Consider the following 21,167-nt stretch of genomic DNA (forward strand, 5'->3'; position numbering starts at 1 on the left):
AGAGGCAGAGATCCAGTACAATCATCTTCCTATTTTTTGTTTATGTCCTCCCTAAAATAAATTTGAAACTCTATATACACTCATGAACATTGGTAAGTTGTTATCTAAAATTTTTATCATAAGTTTAAATAGATGCCAGTAATCCCAGCACTTTTGGAGGCTGAGGTGGGTGGATCACTTGAGGTTGGGAGTTTGACACCAACCTAGCCAACATGATTGGTGACACCCTGTCTCTATACAAAAATTAGCTAGGCGTGTTGGCACACACCTGTAGTTCCAGGTACTTGGGAGGCTGAGGCAGGAGAATCGCTTGAACCCAGGAAGCAGAGGTTGCAGTGAGCCGAGATCATGCCACTGTACTCCAGCCTTGGTGACAGAGCAAGACTAGGTCTCTAAATAAGTGAATAAATAAATAGTTGGAAAGGATGCATTTGGTGCCATATTGTAAATATTGACAGTTAAGACAACATTACATTAGTCTTATAAACACTTTCAATGAACTAAAGATCTAAATTTCTCTTCAATTTGCAATCCATTATTATCCATTTAAAGAGACATAAGCAGGTTTTTCTTTAACAGTTGTTTTCCTTTCTCCTGAACTTGTATTTCCATTATAATTCCCCTACAAAAATGTATGCTAATATAATACAAATTTATGCTTTGAAAAATTTAATAACCACCCTATCATTTCTGCAAACAAACACATGTATATAAAGTAAAATTAATTTTCTGTTTAATTTCCATGATTGTAAGGCTCCAAGTGCTAAGATATTCCTTCAGATTGAGTTATCATTACAATTATTATTGATATTGATCAAAACTATGCAACTAAATTTTTTGATAATTAAAGCTTAAGAGTAAAGTTTTGTTGCAAATTTTTTCCTTAATGAAATGGTAGGATTTTCCCCCTAATAGGTGAATAAATCTTTGGATGAATATTACTTACAGACAGAGTTCTACTCCTTTTTGTGTGTATACAGTATGTATTGAAACATAAATGGTTCGCTTGGAATAAAAGGAATGTTGTTATAGGAAAGTCACTCAATTCATTGAACATCTTCCAAACTGTAAGTCAAAAATAATATAGTAGCAGACCTGCTTGCAAAGGATCTTGGGTATTAGAATAATTTGTTTCTCTACATGCATAATCATGTTTTGAATTGTTCCTAGCATCCCACCCCAATTTCTGGTCCTCAGCTACTTACATGCTGGCATTATGCACCACATGACATTTAGGACAGGTGAGAAGAACGTCCTTTTTGTGACTTGTAAGAAGTTGGCAGTGAAATAGATGACCTTGACAGTAGGCTCAGTCTTAGATCAATTTTAGGAAATAATTCACCTAAGATGTGGAAATTACCTCTGTACATGTCTCCCTAAGAAAAGCCTCCCATGTCCTGCTTAAGGCCATGGCCCTACATAATAGGAGAACAGAACTATATGTCTGTATTTAAAAACTAGATAGTGGCCTGAGGTCTACCATCTGTGGGCAGAGAATGGAAATGGGACTCAGGAAGGCTCTCCTGAGAGTTATGTACGTTTAATGAAGTTTGATATAGAAGAAAGTACCATTTTTCCAGTACAGGTCTGCATGATCTTGCTGCTGAGGCTCAGGACATATTACTCAACTATTCATGACAAAAAGCATAGGAATTCAGTTGGCATTGCTGTTGGAGTTGTTATTACATATTTTGACTGGAAATTTCAGAAAAAATAAAGCTCTATAGATTATAGTCTCCTCGATTCATTTTCCCTGTAGCACAGTAAACAGACAGCATTTGAATCCTTTAAAATACCTTCGAAGCCTGCAAAAACAAACCCAAATTGAAGATCAAATAATCGATGCTTATTATGAGAGAAAATGTGTTTTCTGTTATTCAAGTACATTATGCTAACATGGCTGTCCTGATGAAGTCTGGGGGAAAAAATGTTGAAAAAGTAAATGCCAATAAAAATTAGAAAGTCCTCATAAAACTTCCTTCAAAAAGGACTTGAAAAGATTAATTTAATTGTTCTTCCTAAATGTGATAAGTACATTTAATATTCCTTTACTTTAGACAGACATTAACATCAGAAGGCCAAGGGTAATGAAAATGCTGACTAAAAGATTGTAAAATCCCATTTTTACCTGTATTGAAGCTTTTCTCTATTAACAAAGTGGTATTCCTTTAGAAGCTGAATTAACTCTTTCAACTTGCAGGCGTTTAATTTAGTATCCTGAGAGACACACTTTATAATGTGCAACATGTTTAATTACCAAAGGACTCTATGTATGTGGGTGAGGGGATAATTCTTTTGGTGTTAGCATTTTTATGGCAATATGCAATAAACTCATTGATTTTGTTACTAGATTTCTATACCATTTGAACTATTTAATATCAGTGTTTGTGCACAACAAAGTTCTTGGGAATATTCGTAAATTATATTTTTTAGTTATCTGTCTGACATAAGGCAATGTGGGAAGTATTCTTAGAACTCAGTAAAATTATGCTTAATATTTTTATTTAAGCTTTGACCTAAAACTTAATCAGTGGCTTTATAGAGTTCTTTTTAAATGCAGAAATTAATGGTGGATGATGTTCCTAGAATTTTCACTGTGAATTGAAATAAGTCTACTAGGATTTTTCATAGGAAAATGGGATCATGGATGATATATCCTTAACATGGTCTCATTGGCTACAATAGAAATGGACAAGAGCATCATATCTGAAACACCAAAATGATATTAAAGTTTTCTAAAATGTTTTTGTGTCAAATAAGTCATCAATCACATACAATTACATCTATTGATATACTATCATGATATGCAACAAAGCATTCTCATTTAACTTCAGAATATTTTCCTTTCCACTAAAGGAGAAAAACATCAGTGCCGTGGAATTCAGGGGGGGTTTTCCAGGGAAAAATTTTAGCAAAGTTGGAGGAGATGTCAGGAAAAATTTAGTCACTTCTTATATTTCATCATTCTTTTAAGTAATTACTGTAAGTAACACTGCTTCCCTCTACATCAAATATTTTATAATTTACAAATAAAACTGGTGTCATCCTTCAAAGTAACCCCCTTCTGAAACTAAAAAATTATTCAAGCAACCATGCATTATTTGGGGAAACTATATTTTATGTTGCCTTGACACAAGAAAATTAGGAACATTATTTTTGTGTCAACCTTCTACCCCATGATTTATTTTATGAAAATTTGCTTTTTTTGGTATATTCTCCCCTCCCTCACCCAACCCCAGAACTCTTGGGAATACTGAAAATACTGAAAGGCACCACATGCCCAGTAATCCTACTTAGACTTTTATTATGTTGTTCTCGGAATATGTTTACTTAAGATAAAAAGAACAGAAACATTTAATCAGTCAAGAGTCCAAGGATACTGAATTCCTCCGTGTTCCCAATATTCCACTTTGAGTTTCTTTTCCTGTTCTCCTGGCATTTGCAGCAGTGGGAATTCCGTATGGTGTGCTGCCCACTAGCCTGTTATTCATGAAGTCAGTTCTGCACTAGCTCTGTTGTACAGCCATTCATTCAAACAAATTCTCACCTGTTATTCTTCTGCTGTGGATCTTGCTCCCTGGTAACTTTGAAATCCATCATTCATTTTCATTATAGCACCTCAAGCAGTGCCAGCACGTGGTGATAAATATTAAATATTTTCTGAATGAACTTGAAATAAATTCAGTCATAGCCATCTATTCCATTAATATTGGAAAAGAGGGAAGAAGAACATTTTTTTCTTGATGCAGTGCTGTCTTTTTTTCCCCTCTCAAAGACCACCATCTTATTTTCTTTGTCCTTTGATTTTATTATTCTTGAAGGGTAGTGACACCACTGGCCTCTTTTGAAGGATCTCTACCCGATCAGATTCTTCATGCCCATGGAAGTTTCCAAGTAATGTTCCCTTCTTTGCTAATGACAGTTCATGGCTTAATTGTCAGCCAACTGATTAGAGCATTACCAAACTAGTGTATAATCTCCCTCTGATATTTCTCTTATTTTTTTTCTCCTTCTTTGAGGCTTTTCAGAAAAGGTCCATGCTGGTACTTTGCAGGGTGAGGTTAAGAATGGGCATTATTCATGGAATCCCACTGCTGCTTTGAGCCAGGAAGACTTTCTCATAGGGCTCATCAGGAATTAGAATCACTGATGTGAATCCATATGTGTGCTAACAACTAGGTGGTCCATAAACTAGATAGCATTAATGCAACCTGGCAGGAAGCCATCATTGTGCATAGAGTGGCGATTGATTAATCGATCGATTGATCAATAAACAATACCAACACAAACTTCATATTTATGTTTTGTACATCCAGAATTACCAAAAAACCACAATGTGTTGTGTCTGTGCATGTTCCTGTGTGTATAGGGCATATTTTAACATTATTCACCTCTTACCGTATGCCAGCTACTTACACTAGGTGTTTAAAGCTGTACATGTTCCTGAGAGAGTGATTGATTTGGTTTTATATTCTTGAAAATGGCACATCCCCTTACTTTAAAGGCAGATTGTGTGTATTTCAAAGCAGATCCATTATAAGTATGTAAATATTCCTGTACAGAGGCTAGAAATTCATAGCTTTTACCAAAGTGGATTCTCACTTCAGTGACTCATATTTAAACTCACTGCTAAAATGTTTCTTCTAAATGAAGTAGTATTTAAGCTATAATTTCTAGCTGAGGAAGACAACTATTTCCTGATGAGACACTTAGGGATCTTGTTTTACATTCTGTGTGCACATATTGAAAATTCACATTTGATTAAAGTTCAGAATGTCAAGCACACTGCCCAAATAAAAGGCAAATCCTCATAATGGTACAGCAAGGTAAAATTTAAATGATGTGTTCGACTGGGTAAACATATTAGAAAGCTGTCTGAAATATGTATTTAACTAGCAGAAAGAACTATTTTATTCTAATGAATGAAAAATATCCATTCTTGTGTGTGCATGTGTGTATGTGTATATATATATGTCCGTTTATAATTTAAATGCTAAATTTGGAAATACTCCAGTCTTTCACATGATTGATAACATACATTTACTAACTCCTATGGCGGTTTTATTTATGTGTTTTTGTTTTTTGCTTTTTGTTTTTGTTTTTGTTTTTGTTTTTGAGATGGAGTTTCGCTCTTGTTGCCCAGGCTGGAGTGCTATGATGCGATCTCAGCTCACCACACCCTCTGCCTCCCAGGTTCAAGCGATTCTCCTGCCTCAGCTTCCCAAGTAGCTGGGCTTACAGGCATGTGCCACCACACCCGGGTAATTTTGTATTTGTAGTGGAGACGGGGTTTCTCCATGTTGGTCAGGCTGGTCTCGAATGCCTGACCTCAGGTGATCTGCCCGGCTTGGCCTCCCAAAGGGCTGGGATTACAGGCATGAGTCACTGTGCCCAGCCTTATGTTTTAAGGAATGAAATTAAATATAGAAACTGAATCTAGGTGACACTGAATTTGTAATATACGCTGACAAGTGCTAACATAAGACTGGCAGGAACAGACACAGACCTTAAATAATCTTATTTCCTATGTCCTGCTTTTGTTGTGTAAGCGTTCCACAGCATTGATGTTACTTAAACTTGGCTTTGGAAATTCTGCAGTTACAGTTATTAGATATGCAAATTATGTCTATTCCTTTTATCCCAGACTCAGAAAGTGCTGTCGTTTTATGGCTTGCAAATGCTTCATAAGCCTCATGCTTTTCTGGGGAGGTTCCTAGTTAATAAGTCAATTAAATTTTTAAAAATAGGCTGAATATTTTATCACTGTGGCATTATAAACATTTGTCATCCATGTAGGGAACATTTTTCCTTCAGGCTCTGATTTGCAATTCATAATTGTTTCCCGTCTTATCCTTGTTCTCTCTCAATGGTACAAGATGGAGAAAAGATAGTTTTAGAGTATAGACATTTTAATCAGTATTCAAATGGAATTAGAAGGCCCCAAGGTTTTCTGTGTGTATGCATGGAAATTCGTCTCCACCAAGCACCATTAGCAACAGCTGAAATCATAGGTGACTTCTCAAGAGAGAAAGTATTAAAATATCATTTAGGTCATGCACGTCAAGCTAATTTTGGCATCATGTAATTCAGGGTTGATATTATTTAGATCGTTTCTTTTTTGATATAACTACATGGGTAAATACAGCCTCTCGTTAGGGTTAAGCAATTGTGTCTTTAGCTCCGAAATCCCTTTACACTCAAATATGGCAGTAGGAATTCATTTGTTGGAGGAACTGTTCTTTCTCTTTTTAAACAGCTTCATCAAGATACATTTTATGTACCATAAAAGTTCACCCGTTTGTAGAGGCCAAGTTTTTAGTATATTTACAGTGTTAGCAAGCACCACTGTTCCCATAATCTAATTATGGAACATTTTTGTCACACAAAAAGAAAACTTAGGCCCATCAGCAGTCATTCTCCAGCCCCCACACCTGCTTCCATCACTCCCTTGCCCCCTCCCCTGACAACCACTAACCTACTTTCTGTCTCTATGGATTTGCCTATTCTGGACATTTTATATATAAATGGAATCATACAATATATGGTCTGTGAGTAGCTTTTGTCATTTAGCATAATGTTTTCAAAGTTCATCCATGATGCAGTATGTATCCGAATTTTATTCCTTCTAATTGGTGAATAATATTTTGCTGTATAGATATACCACATTCTGTTTACTCATTCATCATTTGGAGAATATTTGGATTGTTTCCAGTTTGGAGGTACTATGAAGGATGCTATAGACATTTGTGCAAAAGTTTTTGGGTGATGTATATTTTCATTTCTCTTGAGCATGTAACTAAAAGTAGAATTGCTAGATCACATGGTAGTTTTATGTTTAATCTTTTGAGGAGCTGCCAAACTGTTTTTCCAATGTGGCTGTACTATTATACATCCCTATTAGCAATATATGAATGTTTCAGTGTCTTCACATGTACACCCACACTGGTTATTATCTGTCTTTTTTATTATTGTCATCTTAATAGTATGAAGCAATATCATATTTTGATTTGCATTTCCCTAATAATTAATGATGTTGAGCATGTTTTGTTGAGTCTGTTAGCCATTTGCGTATCTTCTTTGGAAAAATGTCTACTCAAATCTTTTGCCTGTTCTTTAACAGGGTTGTTTGTCCTTTTTTTGTGGAGTTGTGTATTTGCTGGATACTAGACTCTTATCAGATATATGATTTACAAATATTTTCTCCCATCTATTGGTTATCATTTTACTTTCCTGACAGTGTCCTTTGATACACAAAAGTTTTCATTTTTATGCATTTTTATGAAGTCCTATTTATTTTTTCTTTTGGTGTCATACTAAGAATTCATTCTTAAATCCAAGATCATCAAGATTTACCCCATATGTTTCTTTCTTTTGCTCTTATATTTAGGTCATAGATCCATTTAGAGTTAGTTTTTGTAGATAGTATGAGGTAGGGTAGGATCCAGCTGCATTTTTTTGCGTGCAGATATCCAGTTGACTCAATATGAGTTGGTGAGGATATTATCCTTTCCTCCTTGAATGGTCTTTGCACGCTTGTTGAAAATCAATTGGCCATAAATGTGTGGGTTCATTTCTGGTGTCTCAGTTCTATTTCACTGATCTGTATGTCTGTTCTTACACCAGTACCACTGTGTCATTGTTGCTATTTTGCAAAAATGCATAACACTCTTAGAATTTTTTGACAGTACATTGTTGTTAACTATCTACACATTGTCATACAGTACATCTCTAGAATATTTCCATCTTGCATGACTGAAACTCTATATCCATTGAACAGCAACTCCCATTTTCTTCATCCCCTATCCCCAGGTAACCGTCATTGTGATCTCTGCTTCCATGAGTTTTTCTACTCTAGGTACCTCATATAAGTAGAATGATGTGGTATCTGTCCTTTTGTGACTGGCTTATTTTACATAGAATAATGCCCTCGAGGTTCACTCATGATGTAGCATATGATAGGATTTCTTTCTTTTTTAAAGCTGAATAATATTCCATTTATTATATACCATATTTTTTCTCATTCATTCATTGATGGACATTTAAGATGTTTGTACCTCTTAGCTATTGTGAATAATGTTTCAGTGAATGAGAATCTAATGCCTCCACTGATCTGACAGGAGACGGAGCTCACACAGTAACAATTGAAGCATTGTTTTCAATGTTCTCTGAGAACCTGTTTTCAATTTTTTGGAATAAATACCCAGAAGTGGCATTGCTAGGTAGTACTACACCATATTAGTTACTTTAGCTTTGCAGTGCATTTGAAATCAGGAAATGTGAGTCCTCCAACGTAGCTCCTCTTTTTCAAGATTGTTTGACTGTTTGGGCATTTGCAATTTTATATGAACTTGAGGGAAAGCTGTTAGAATTTTGAAAGAGATTGCAGTGAATCTATAAATTGCTTTAAGTATTATTGATATTTTACAAAATATGTCTTCTAGTCCATAAACATGGGATGTATTTCCATTGAATTAAGTCATTTGTAATTTCCTTCAGCAATGTTCTGTAGTTTTCCATGTAAAATTCTATCATTTCTTAGTTGATTTATTCCCAGGTATTTTTAAGATGCTAATGAAACAGTTTTCTTTCTTTTTTTTTTTTTTTTGATATGGAGTTTCGCTCTTTTTGCCCAGGCAGGAGTGCAATGGTGCGATCTCAGCTCACTGCAACCTCCGCCTCCCGGGTTCAAACGATTCTCCTCTCTCAACCTCCCGAGTAGCTGGGATTACAGGTGCCCACCACCATGCCCAGCTAATTTTTGTATTTTTAGTAGAGATGGGGTTTCACCATGTTGGCCAGGCTGGTCTTGAACTCCTGAACTCGTGATCCACCCGCCTTGGCCTCCCAAAGTGCTGGAATTACAGGTTTAAGCCACCGTGCCTGGCCAGTTTTCTTAACTTTGTTTTCCCATTGTTCATTGCTACTGTATAGAAACCCAACACATTTTTGTGTGGTTAATCTTGTACCCTGTAACTTTGCTAGATTTATTTATTAGCTCCAGAAGGTTTTTTTATGGATTCTTTGGGATTTCCTATATACACTGTATTAGTCCATTTTTATACTGCCATGAAGAAGTATGACTGGGTAATTTATAAAGGAAAGAGGTTTAATGGACTCACATTGCTGGGGAGGCCTCACAATCATGGCAGAAGGCAAAAGAGAAGCAACGGTACATCTTACATGGTGGCAGGCAAGAGAGCTTGTTCAGGGAAGTCCCACTTATAAAACCATCAGATCTTGTGAGACTTATTCACTACCATGAGAACAGTATGGGGAAAACCATCCCCATGATTCAAAATTATCTCCTAGGCCTGCCCTTGATAGGTGGGGAGTTTTACAATTCAAGGTGAGATTTGGGTGGGGACACAGCCAAACCATATGTTATAGGATCATGTAATCTGTGAGCAGAGAGAGTTTTTATTGTTGTTGTTCTTGTTGTTTTTATTTTTTGAGACAGAGTCTCGCTCTGTCACCCAGGCTGGAGTGCAGTGGCACCACCTTGGCTCACTGAAACCTCTGCCTCCCAAGTTCAAGCAATTATCTGTCTCAGCCTTCCAAGTAGCTGGGATTACAGGCACCCACCACCACACCCAGCAAATTTTTGTATTTTTAGTAGAGATGGGGTTTCACCATCTTGGCTAGGCTGGTCTTGAACTCCTGACCTTGTGGTCCACCCGCCTCCGCCTCCCAAAGTGGCTACAATTTTCAATACAGTGTTAAATAGCAGTGATGAAAGCAAGCTTCCTTGTCCTTATCTTAGAGAGAAATCTTGCAGTCTTATATCATTGAATATGATGTTAGCTGTGAGTTTTCATAAATGTCCATTATCATGTTTAGAGAATTCCCTTCTATTCCTACTTTTCTGTATATTTCTATCATAAAAGTGTGGTGGATTTCATTAAATTTCTTTTCTGCATAATTTAGATGATTGTGTGTGTGTTTCCTTTGTTCTCTTACTAGACACGTATTATATTGACAGTTTCTTAGGTTGAATCACCCTTAACTTTCTGGGAGAAATCTCAGTTGGTTAGTGTGTAGTATAATCCCTTTTTTTTTTTTTTTTTTTTTTTTGAGATGAAGTCTCACTCTGTTGCTCAGGCTGGAGTGCAGTGGTGCGATCTCCACTCACTGCAACCTCCGCCTCCCAGGTTCAAGCAATTCTCCTGCCTCAGCCTCCCGAATAATTGTACCTACAGGCAGATGCCACCACATCCGGCTAATTGTTTTTGTTTTTAGTAGAGATGGGGTTTCACCATGTTGGCCAGGCTGGTCTCGAACTCCTGACCTCAGGTGATCCTGCTGCCTCGGCCTCCCAAAATTCTGGGATTACAGGCATGAGCCACTGCACCGGGCTGTATAATCCTTTTAATATGCTCTTGGATTCGCTTTGATAGTGTTTTGTTAAAGACTTTTTAATCAACATATATAAGGGGTATTTGTCTATAGCAGGGGTCCCCAACCCCCCAGCTGTGGACAGTGGCCTGTTAGGAATGGGGTCACACAGCAGGAGATGAGCACCTGATGAGTGAGCATTACCACCTGAGCTCCACCTCCTGTCAGATCAGTGGGGCAATAGATTCTTACAGGAGTGTGGACCCTAATGTGAACTGCATATGCAAGGGATCTAGGTTGCGTGCTCCTTATGAGAATCTAACTAATGCTTGATGATCTGAGGTGGAACAGTTTCATCCCACAACCATTCCCCCACCCGCACTCCTGTCCACGGAAAAATTGTCTTCCACGAAACTTGTGCCAAAAAGGTTGGAGACTGCTGGTCTGCAGTTTTCTTTCCTTATTATGTCTTTGTCTGGCTTTGGTATCAGGTAATGCTGCTCTCTCAGAATGAGTTAGGAAGTGTTACCTCATCTACTGTTTTTTGGAAGAGTTTAAGAAGGATTTTTCTTGATTCTTCTTTAATGTTTGGTAGAATTTACGAGTTAAGCCATCTGGTCCAGAGTTTTTCTTTGTCCGGAGGTGTTTTATTACTGACTCCATGTCTTTACTTGTTATAGGTCTATTCATGTTTTTTATTTCTTCATGATTCAGTCTTGGTAGGGTGTATCTTTCCAGGGATTTTTTGTATTAAAGTTATATAATTTGTGGGTGTATATATTATATTACCACTAACTGAGTGGCTGAAAACAACAGAAACTATTTCATAGTTCAGGAGCTTAGAAGTCTGAAATCAGATTGTCAGAAGCCAAGAAGTCGGAACTCAGGTTGTCAGGTGGTTCCTTCTGGATGCTTGGAGGGAAACACTGTCCCATGCCTCTCTCCCGGCTTCTGGCGGGTGGTTGCCAGTAATCCTTGTTATTTCTTGCTTATCAATGCATTGCTCCAGTCACTACCTCAATCTTCACATCATCTTCTTCTTTGTGTCTCTGAGTGTCCTTTTCTGTCTCTTACAGGGACACTTTCACTGGATTTAGGGCTTATCCTAATGAAGTACGATCTTATCTAGATCCTTACTTTATTTATATTGGCAAAAACCCTATTTCCTAATAAAATCTCATTTGTAGGCTCTGGATGGACATGCATTTTGTCAGGATGCTATTTAATCCACCACAGCATACAACTGTTCATAGCATTTTTAAATAATCATCTTTATCTCTGTAAGATTGAGAGTAATGTTCCTTCTTTCACTTCTGATTTTAGTTACTTTTTCTTTTCTCTCTTTGATAGTCAGCCTAGCTGAAAATTGGTCGATTTGGTTGATCTTTTCAAAGAACCATTTGTTGGTTCCATTGACTTTCTCTGCTGTTTCTCTATTTGCTTTTTTTGTTTATTTTCACTCTAATCTTTATTATTTCTTTTCTTCCACTAGCTTTGGGCTTAGTTTTTTCCTTTTTTTCTAGTTCCTTAAGGTATAAAGTGAGGTTATTGAATTGAAATCTTTCTTCTCTTTTAACATAGGCATTTATGGCTGTAAGTTTTGGCAAGTTGTGTTTTCATTTTCATTCATCTAAGTATTTTCTATTTTCCCTAGTGATTTATTCCTTAACCCATTGTTTGTATGAAACATATGTGGTTTAATTTTCACGTCCTTGTGAACTTTTCAGTTTTCCCTCTGTTACTGATTTCTAGCTTCATTCCTTTGTGGTCAGAGAATATACTTTGTACGATTGCAATCTTTTCAAATTTAAGACTTGAAATTTAGTAATGCTTTTTCGACTGAAATTTATCAGTCTCTTTCTTGACTAAGTGCTCTTCTGGTTGCTGTATGTTTTTATTAGATTCCAGTGTTCTGAAAAGTTGATTCTGTCATGTCATTTTTTGCTAGTTTTGCTCTTTTCTTCAGTGGCGGGACTAATTCTTGGCACTGTGTCTGCCATTTGTGTGACATCACTCATCTTCCATGCTTATCTTACAGACGTCTGTTACATGCCTTCCTTCAAGAGCCCTCCCTGTCTACTCTGGCTTCTCAGTTCTAAGCTAATTGTCCTTTTATGGGTTCCCTTTACATTGTATTTCCCCAAGATAATAATTATTTCCCTCAAATGACTGAACATGAACATATTCTGGGCATCCCAATAATAGCACTAGGTTTCTTCTTTCATCCCAGTAAATGGATGAATGAAGGTTGCACAAATGAATAAAGATGAAATAAATTTAATTTCCCATGAGCTTACTACAAAGCCTATTTATAGGTTACTATTAAAGAATCAAAATCAGAAATACTTAACACAAAAGATACTTTACATGTAATTTAATCATTCTTTAGGATCTGGTGATATAAGATTATGAGGAAAATCAAAAGATCATAATCACAAGAGTCATCTTAAATGACATATTATGACTCATTATGACTCTTATGAGTCATCATTTAATATGACTATACATTAGAAACTGTGGAAGAAAGCATCAACTCTTGCCCAAAAGGACATTTAGAATGTATTCTAGCTGAATGTTTTACTTACATTAACTTATCTATCTTTTGAGAGCAGAAGATAGATATGTTTATTTGATTGTTTTGGTTATATGATTTTTATAGAAACAAGCATCTGCTAGGTGTATGTTCATTGTGTGTGTGTGTGTATATATATATATATATACTTTTAACTTTCACATATTTTCTTGCTTATTTAATATTTTAAGAAACAGTGACGTGTTACATTGGCTACTATTAGGAATAGCTAATATGAGCATCCATGCATCAATGCTGGTCCAGATATAGAAATCTTAAGTGTATTAGTGACCTGAAATGAAATATTATTACATGGCTAAGAACATGCTATACCTCAAGTCCCGTTTAGAAACCATAAGAATTACTTGCTAAAACATTTTGACATACATGGCCAGCCAGGTAGATAAGTCTCTGTCCTACCCCACAATACAGCTTTATTAAGGGTTCTTTTTGTATTCCTTGTTATGTTTCAATGTGTTGCACTTTAGCCATAAAAAAAAAATTAGTGAGTTTCCAAATGAAGAACTCAACGATTTTTGTTATTTTATTTACTTTTTGTTTATTTTACAAGGATCGTTGGTTATAAATTTTACTATATTTTCAAGACTAGTAAACTGTAATATCAATTACAAAATAATAATGTATGTCAATCATTATACACAAACAGAAAATTAAAAAATAACTAAATCCAAGATGTAATGAATTCTTATCAAAATCTCACTTAGTTGGCTCACAAACTTGTGTCTGTCTTTTCAGTAGTGGGAAAATTAAATTGGAAAAATTGACTATTTTCTTTTTTCCCAACTAATATTGTAAAAGATTATTGTTTTCAAAATAAATTTTACTGTGTATCTTTAAGATATATATCATGATGTTTAACATACATGGACATAGCAAAATGGTTACTGTAGTGGAACAAATTAATATACCCATCATCTTACCCAGTCACCCATCCCCTCTCAGAGAATAGCTGTAATCTTTTTCTTTAGCAAAAGTCCTGAATACAGTACACTAGTGTTAACTATAGTCTTCATTTTGTACATTAGATCTTTCAAATCGTTCATCCTACATAATTGCTACTTTTCATCCTTGACTTATATATCCCCATTTCCTGACCCAATCCTAACCCTTGTAACCACCATTTTATTCTCTATCTCTATATAATTGACCCTTTTCCCCCAGATGCCACAAATATTTGAAATCATGCAATATTTTTCTTTCCGTGTCTGGCTTTTTTCACTTAGGATAATGTCCTATATGTCCATTCATGTTGTGGCAGATGGCAGGAACTCCTTTTTTTAAGACTCAATAATATTTTATTGTGCATATATACCAACTTCTTTATCCATTCTTTCCATGATGCACACCTGTGTTATTTTCATATCTTGGCTATTGTGAATAAAGCTGCAATAAACATGGAAGTGCAGATATCTTTACAAGGTGGTGATTTCATTTCCTTTGGGTATATATAACCAGAAAAGGGATTACTGGACTTTATACTGCTTTTTATTTTTAGTTTCTTTAGGAACCTCCATATTGTTTTCTTTAATGGCCACATCAATCCCTTTTCTCACCAACACTGTACAAGGGTTCCATTTTTCTCCACACCCTTGCCAACACTTGTTATCATCTGCTTTTATCCTAACAGGTGTGAGATGGCATCTCATAGTGCATTCCTCTGATGACTAATGATGTTGGGAACCTTTTTATGTTCCTGTTGGCCATTTTTGTGTCATCTTTGGAGAAATGTCTACTTAAGTCCTTGATAAAAGATTATGAATAGCATGTAAAAGTTAGGTGAGAGCTCAAATAAGTATTAAAAATAATGTTGTCATCATCAGCTTATTCTTTGACCCAAGTTTATTTCCCAGTTTACTATGACTATCTGGAAAGCTACAGCTACATTATTTAAAAAATAAACAAAAATCCACATTACCAACTAAAAAAAATAATCTCAGCTTTTTATTTCTAAAGAGGGATTGTGTTCTTTATTGTTGCTAAAAGAACACATTTTTTTCAGTAATTTTTTTTCTAAAGGTCCATAAATTTACAAATAGTCCACATAAGCACTCTAAGCTTGAGGTGTTACTCTATTTTAAATTTTAAGTATGAGTTTTTAGAACTCTTTTCTTTATTTTGGTTTTGCTAAACATGTAGACTTATCTAATTTTTCAGAGTTTTTTTTTTTAATGTTGGATGTTTTACACAAACCAGTTGGTGGATCATTTTGGATCATTGACATCTACTCAACTTAAATACTGGTATAAATATTATCCAGAGGAAACTCATGATAAACTTAAAAGTACATGATACACCCATGGAAAGGCTAAAATAGTGACAGTCACATACACTGTAAAAATTTGGATAAAACTGGAGGTCTCACATATTGCTGGTAGAAATGTAAAATGTTACAAACAAGCTGGAAACAGTTTAGCAATTTCTTACAAGACGAAACATACTCTTACCACCATGTGATCCAGCAATTGCACCCTTGGGCATTTCTTTCAGAGAAATGAAAATTTATATTTCTACAAAAACTTGTATATAAATCCGCATAGCAACTTTATTCCTAATAAGAAAGTAATGGAAACAACCCAGATATCCTTCAGTGGGAGAGTAGTTAAATAAATTCTGATACATCCAAATAATGGAATACTACTCAGCAATAAAAAGAGATGAACTATTAATATATGCAACAAGTTGGATGGACCTTGAGAGCATTATGCTCAGAAAAAAAAGTCAAGCTCAAAGGGTTACATATTGTATGGTTTTATTTATATAGAATTCTTGAAATGACAAAATTATAGAGTTGGAAAATAGATTAGTGGTTGCCAGGTGATGGGGACATTAGATGAGGCTAAGGTAGCAAAAGGGAGTTCTTTTATGGTGATAGAACAGTTCTGTATGTTGACTGTGGTGGTGGTGGTTCCACAAATGAATACATGAAATAAAATAGCATAGAACTGTGTATAGACACACACACACACACACACAAATGAATACAGGTTCATAAACTCTAAAATCTGAATGAGGTCTACAGACTAGTTAATAGCAATGTACTAATGTCACTTTCCTCATTTTTATATTAGAGAACAGCTATATAAGATGTCACTATTGAGGCAAGTTGAAGGAAGGATATACAGGAGTTTATTATTTTTTAAACTATTTTTGAGCTTATATTAATTTCAAAATGAAAAGATTTTTAAAGAGTATCTATTGTGCAATTATAAAACACTATGAAAAATAGAGATGTCTCCTCACACAACTGGCATTTAAAGCAACATTTTCAGAAGCTTATTTTTAAAAGTCTTCAGTTTGAAGTGATGATTTTTATTTTAATTCAAGCATGCCGTCGTGTAAGCTCAAAAGATGTGATTTGTGAACATGAAAGCTTCAACTCTGATCCCCTGTGCTCCATTTTCTTCTTCTTCAACTGCCCTTTATTTGACCAGGAAGGATGTCATTTCCAGAAGTACTTGGAGACCCACATTTAACTTGAACAACATTGTTCTTTCAGATTATTAAGGCTGTTCAATTTTCTCTGTTGGTTGCTACCCCGAGTTGGAGACTCTTCTGAAATGTCAGACTGAGAAAATAGTACTGGTTCCAACACAATGAAAAAAACAAATGAAAAGCTTTGGAATGAATGCAATCAATAGCCTTTGAAAACAAAGTTAAAAAGCAACAATTGAATGCTAAGATGTATAAAATCATCTTGTTCTTTTTTTTAATTTGAATATCAATATGGCCAAGAAATGGGGAAGCACAATAGAGCATTTGATTCAATAAGCACTTAACAAATACCCAAGTCATCATTGTAATACCTTATATAATATGCATGTTGTGCATAGCACAAGGTTATAAAATGCGTAGCAGTGAAAGTTATAAAAATGAATGAGACAGTCCTTGGCGTCCAAGAGATCTCAAATTTATATCCCCAATATTGGCAAATGCTCTAGGTTCTAATACCAGAACACTGAGTGAGAAGCACAGCATCATTTAATACCAATGGTGAGATAACCAAAACCCAACAGATTCAAACGTAGAAATACCTTAGTTAGCCCAAGTGAAAATTGGGTAGTCTTTGGAGAAAAGCATCAGTCAGGAGAGAAATTGCGAGGCTGTAGAAAATAAAATCCTGTGGTAAAGGTTTGCAAGTTAGTAACCATGCCCAGTAAGTTTGCAAGATAGCAACCATGCCAATAAGGAAAATGTGTAAGAATTTTAAATTTCACGTTAATATTGTCTGAGGAATGCAAAATTCTTTTTCCTGTTTTTTTTTCTCTCTTTTTGTGAATGGCTTGGGACACATGTGATAAAGGAAAATTCTGAAACAGTGCTGCTCAGTTACGGGTAAAACTTGGCACTATCTCCCATCCAAGTACTAACCAGGCCCAACCCTCCTTAGCTTCCAAGATCAGGTGAGATTGGGTGCATTCAGCATGGTATGGCCTTGGACAAATTTGGCTCTATCTACAAAATAGCCTGTCTGGAGATTACATAATGGCATTAATATATCCTTAAAAGAAAAGTCAACAGACTCCTCACCTTTCTACCCATTTATTGTTTCTGTTTTGTTGTTGGAAAATGAGTTTTAGAATTAATCGATAGGAAACCCTTCTATGAATACCTTTATAAAGAAAGACCAATTATATTTTACTTCACTTATTTGACTTACAGTATTTTACTCACTGACTTTCTATTGTTGATCATGTTGATTCTATTTTATTCAAGCCAGTATTGAATTATCAGGAAAAGTAAAAATGAAAAAGATATTACTCTGGGATAAAAAAAATTAAAGTATATTCCTTTGGCATGAAAAATGAGGATGGGTAGAAGGATGCACAGATGTGTGAAAAAGCAAATGTAGAAAAAATGTAAATTGTACCATCTAGGAAATGTGGCTGTGAACTGTAAAAGTCTTTCACCTATTCTGCATGTTTGAAAACTTTCATAAAATTTTGGAAAGAAGATGCAAAAAAACTCAAAAGGACAACTAGAAATTTTAGTGCCTAAATAGACAGCTTTATTTCCTAAAATAATTTTTTAGTGATTTTGTCAACATACTGGGTAAAATTAAGAAAATGTTACAGAAACCAAAGGCTTGCATTAAAAATCTCAAAATTGATCCTAGGTAAGGGATAGAATCATAGAGAAATAGCTATAGTAATTGAAAGTATCCATTTATGTGGAAATATTTATTGTTGTTCCATCAATACACTGGTGTTATGTTTCTTCAGCATCTGAATATTCTTGTTACCTGTGAGCTCAAGTCCACCACTCTCCAAGAGGGCCAAATGATACAAATTAGATTTTTGTCCTCAGATCTAGAATGCAAGTACAGCAATGTATAGTTACTTGACTAAAACATCAAAGTGATATGGAACCAACCAAATGAATATGGCAACAATTTTTACATCTAGTCATGAATAAGAGTAGTTTTCTGTATTTGCTTTCTAATTTTGGTCTCCACTATCTTGTATGAGTTCATTCTCACATACTACTATAAAGAACTGCCCGAGAGTATAATTTTTTAAAGGAAAGAAGTTTAATTGATGCACAGTGCAGCATGGCTGGGGAGGTCTCAAGAAACTACAATCATGGCAGAAGGGGAAGCAAACACATCCTTCTTCACATAGTGGCAGCGAGGAGAAGTGCCAAGCAAAAGGGGAAAAAGCCCCCCTATAAAACCATCACATCTGGTGAGAACTCCCTCACTATCACAAGAATAGCAGGATGAGAGTAACTGCCCCCATGATTCCCCTCCCATGATGTGGGGATTATGGAAACTACAATTCACGATGAGATTTGGGTGGGGACCATATCCTGTCTTAAATATTCCTTCCTCTTGAAGTCAAATTAGAATTATTAATGAGTCTTAAAAAGCCCTTGTTGGTTTAGAATTGATTAATTGAGGAGCCCTGATTTTCTGATCCAGGGCAAATAGGATTTCATTGTCAGTGGATACGTAGCTCCTCTGAATTACTGCAAGGATTGCTTCTCACATTTAACACTGGTCCTTGAAATTTTCCATGAATTTTCCAGAAGTGCAAAAGCTGCAGATGCCCAAAGATGGTACCTTGGCAGTTCCGTTGCTTCTAAGCAGGCCTGGATCTTAGAGATCTCAGACAAGTTGATATTGATCTTTGAAGAAACGTTATGTACAAAGGAAATATATCTGCCAACCTCCTTTAGAAACAGGGTCAAATAAGCAGTTGGAAAATTTTCTAAAGGTGTCACATTAAACTTTAATAATACCTACATTTTTATGGGGCTTTTAACTTTGCAAACTGCTTTCACATGCATTATCTCATTCCATCTTCTATGGCAATGAAACAGTGTCTAGGCTTTAGGGCTGAATTACAATGACATCGATATGAAAATGTTGACAGGGACATGCAAAAAAGTTATTACTATGCCAAGCAGAAGAACTCAACAGGAATTGGATGGATTCAAGATCAGTAATTACAAAGGGTTAAGATTCTGCTTGTGGTTTATCACTGCTATTTTGTCCTTTTTTCCTCCTCTTTATCCTTCTTATTTTTGATTTTCTTTTTCTTTGCAATAAATCTGCAGGTCAGCCCAACCCCAGGGTGTATCCGTGCCCTCATGAAGATGCTGTACTGCCCATACTGTCGGGGGCTTCCCACTGTGAGGCCCTGCAACAACTACTGTCTCAATGTCATGAAGGGCTGCTTGGCAAATCAGGCTGACCTCGACACAGAGTGGAATCTGTTTATAGGTAAGAAGTGTTTAAATGGATCCGAGAACAGAGACAGGACAACAGCAAGTGTTTATGGGGCTTGATGGGTGGGTCAGAAGTTATAAGAAACCAGACACAGTGGTTCACATCTGTAATCCCAGCACTTTGGGAGGCCAGTACAGATGGATTGCTTGAGCCCAGGAGTTTGAGGCCAGCCTGGACAACATAGTGAGATTCCCATCTTTACAAAAAATAAAAAATAAGCTGGGCGTGGTAGCACACATCTATGGTCCCAGCTGTTTAGGAGACTGAGGTGAGAGGATTGCTTGAGCTTCGGAGGTTGAGGCTACAGTGAGCTGTGATTGCGCCACTGCACTCCAGCCTGGGTGACAGAGTGGGACCCTGTCTCAAAAAAAAAAAAAATTGTTATGATGACTTTTAGAGACTAGGATGGTTTTTAAAACCATGTTTAGCAAATTATAAACATTATTTTATATTTTCCTTATGTTTTTACTGTATGTTATATGGGACAGTCCTGTTAAAGATTGTGCAACCCAGCTATATTGAGCTAACTGTTCTCTCTGATGAAAACAAAAGTAATCTTGTTGAAGTTCCATGCACTCCCGTGAGAAAGGATGCTTTAGAAAAGAATCTTGTAAAAAAAAAAAAGTCCACTGTACTATTTCTTTTTTATTTGTATTACCTCAACATAGCCACACATATTAGCAAACAATTCTTTCCTTGAACTCCTAGAATGAAAATAGATCAATACTTTGGCTAAAATATGCAAATTTTCTATCTCATTCTGTGGAAAAGAAGGCTTTAAGCACACAAGCATGAAACAGGCTTCCAGTCTCTAGAAGGCAGGAGGCAGGCAGGTGGGGAGAATGGAGGGGAAGGTCTCTGAATCAAGGCTCTGTTCTTGGGTTGCAGAAATCATTCAAGTGGTTGCATGGCCCAAAGATAGTTCCCAAATTGCCATCCAAGGATAAAAGGACAAATTTCATAGGCAGGCTTCTCCCAGGAAAATACACAGGCCTTGAAAGAGTAAGTGTGTTTTCTCCCCCTCTGTCAAATAGCCTTCAAATAAAAGTACTTTCAATTGCATTTACTGCAATTACACAGTGACAAGCAGAGTGGTGAAAATAGCAGTGGCATTTGTCAGCCTCTGAGGGCCTTCGCCATTTATGCAAACCTCTAAACGAGCATGCACGAGTAAAGTGTTCTGAAAACTAAGATTTGCATAGGATAGAAAAAAGGTGTTAGAATTCAGAGAAACTGAAGCTCACTGTACAAAGATGTGCTTAGGTTAACAGGCCTCAGCTCTGATAATGAAACCCATTGGCTAATTCACCATTTTGCTTAGAAAGGCCAGAGGAAATGGTTTTATTTCAGAAAAAATAAGTTGAAGTGCCGTTACCTCTCCCCACAGTGGGAGGACAAAATCTGTTTGTATGATCATGAGTTGCTTTATTTGAAAAATGAAGGAATTTTTAAAAGTTAATCATTAAGGTATCCTTCTGACACAGAATGACATGACTCTTTACTAAGATTTTTGTT

General features: G+C 36.0%; 1 protein-coding gene across 2 annotated transcripts in view; it reads left to right on the forward strand.

Annotated features, from left to right (window-relative positions):
- Positions 1-21,167, forward strand: part of GPC6 (glypican 6) — a 1,182,651-nt gene that overhangs the window by 775,551 nt on the left and 385,933 nt on the right. For both annotated transcript variants that reach the window (XM_003952414.6, XM_509698.7), the window contains exon 4: positions 19,481-19,646. In XM_003952414.6, coding sequence (XP_003952463.1) covers positions 19,481-19,646 — 166 coding nt within the window. The remainder of the gene's footprint in view (positions 1-19,480; positions 19,647-21,167) is intronic.

The sequence above is a fragment of the Pan troglodytes genome, chromosome 14 (genome assembly GCF_028858775.2).
Source record: "Pan troglodytes isolate AG18354 chromosome 14, NHGRI_mPanTro3-v2.0_pri, whole genome shotgun sequence".
Taxonomy (NCBI): Eukaryota; Metazoa; Chordata; class Mammalia; order Primates; family Hominidae; genus Pan; species Pan troglodytes.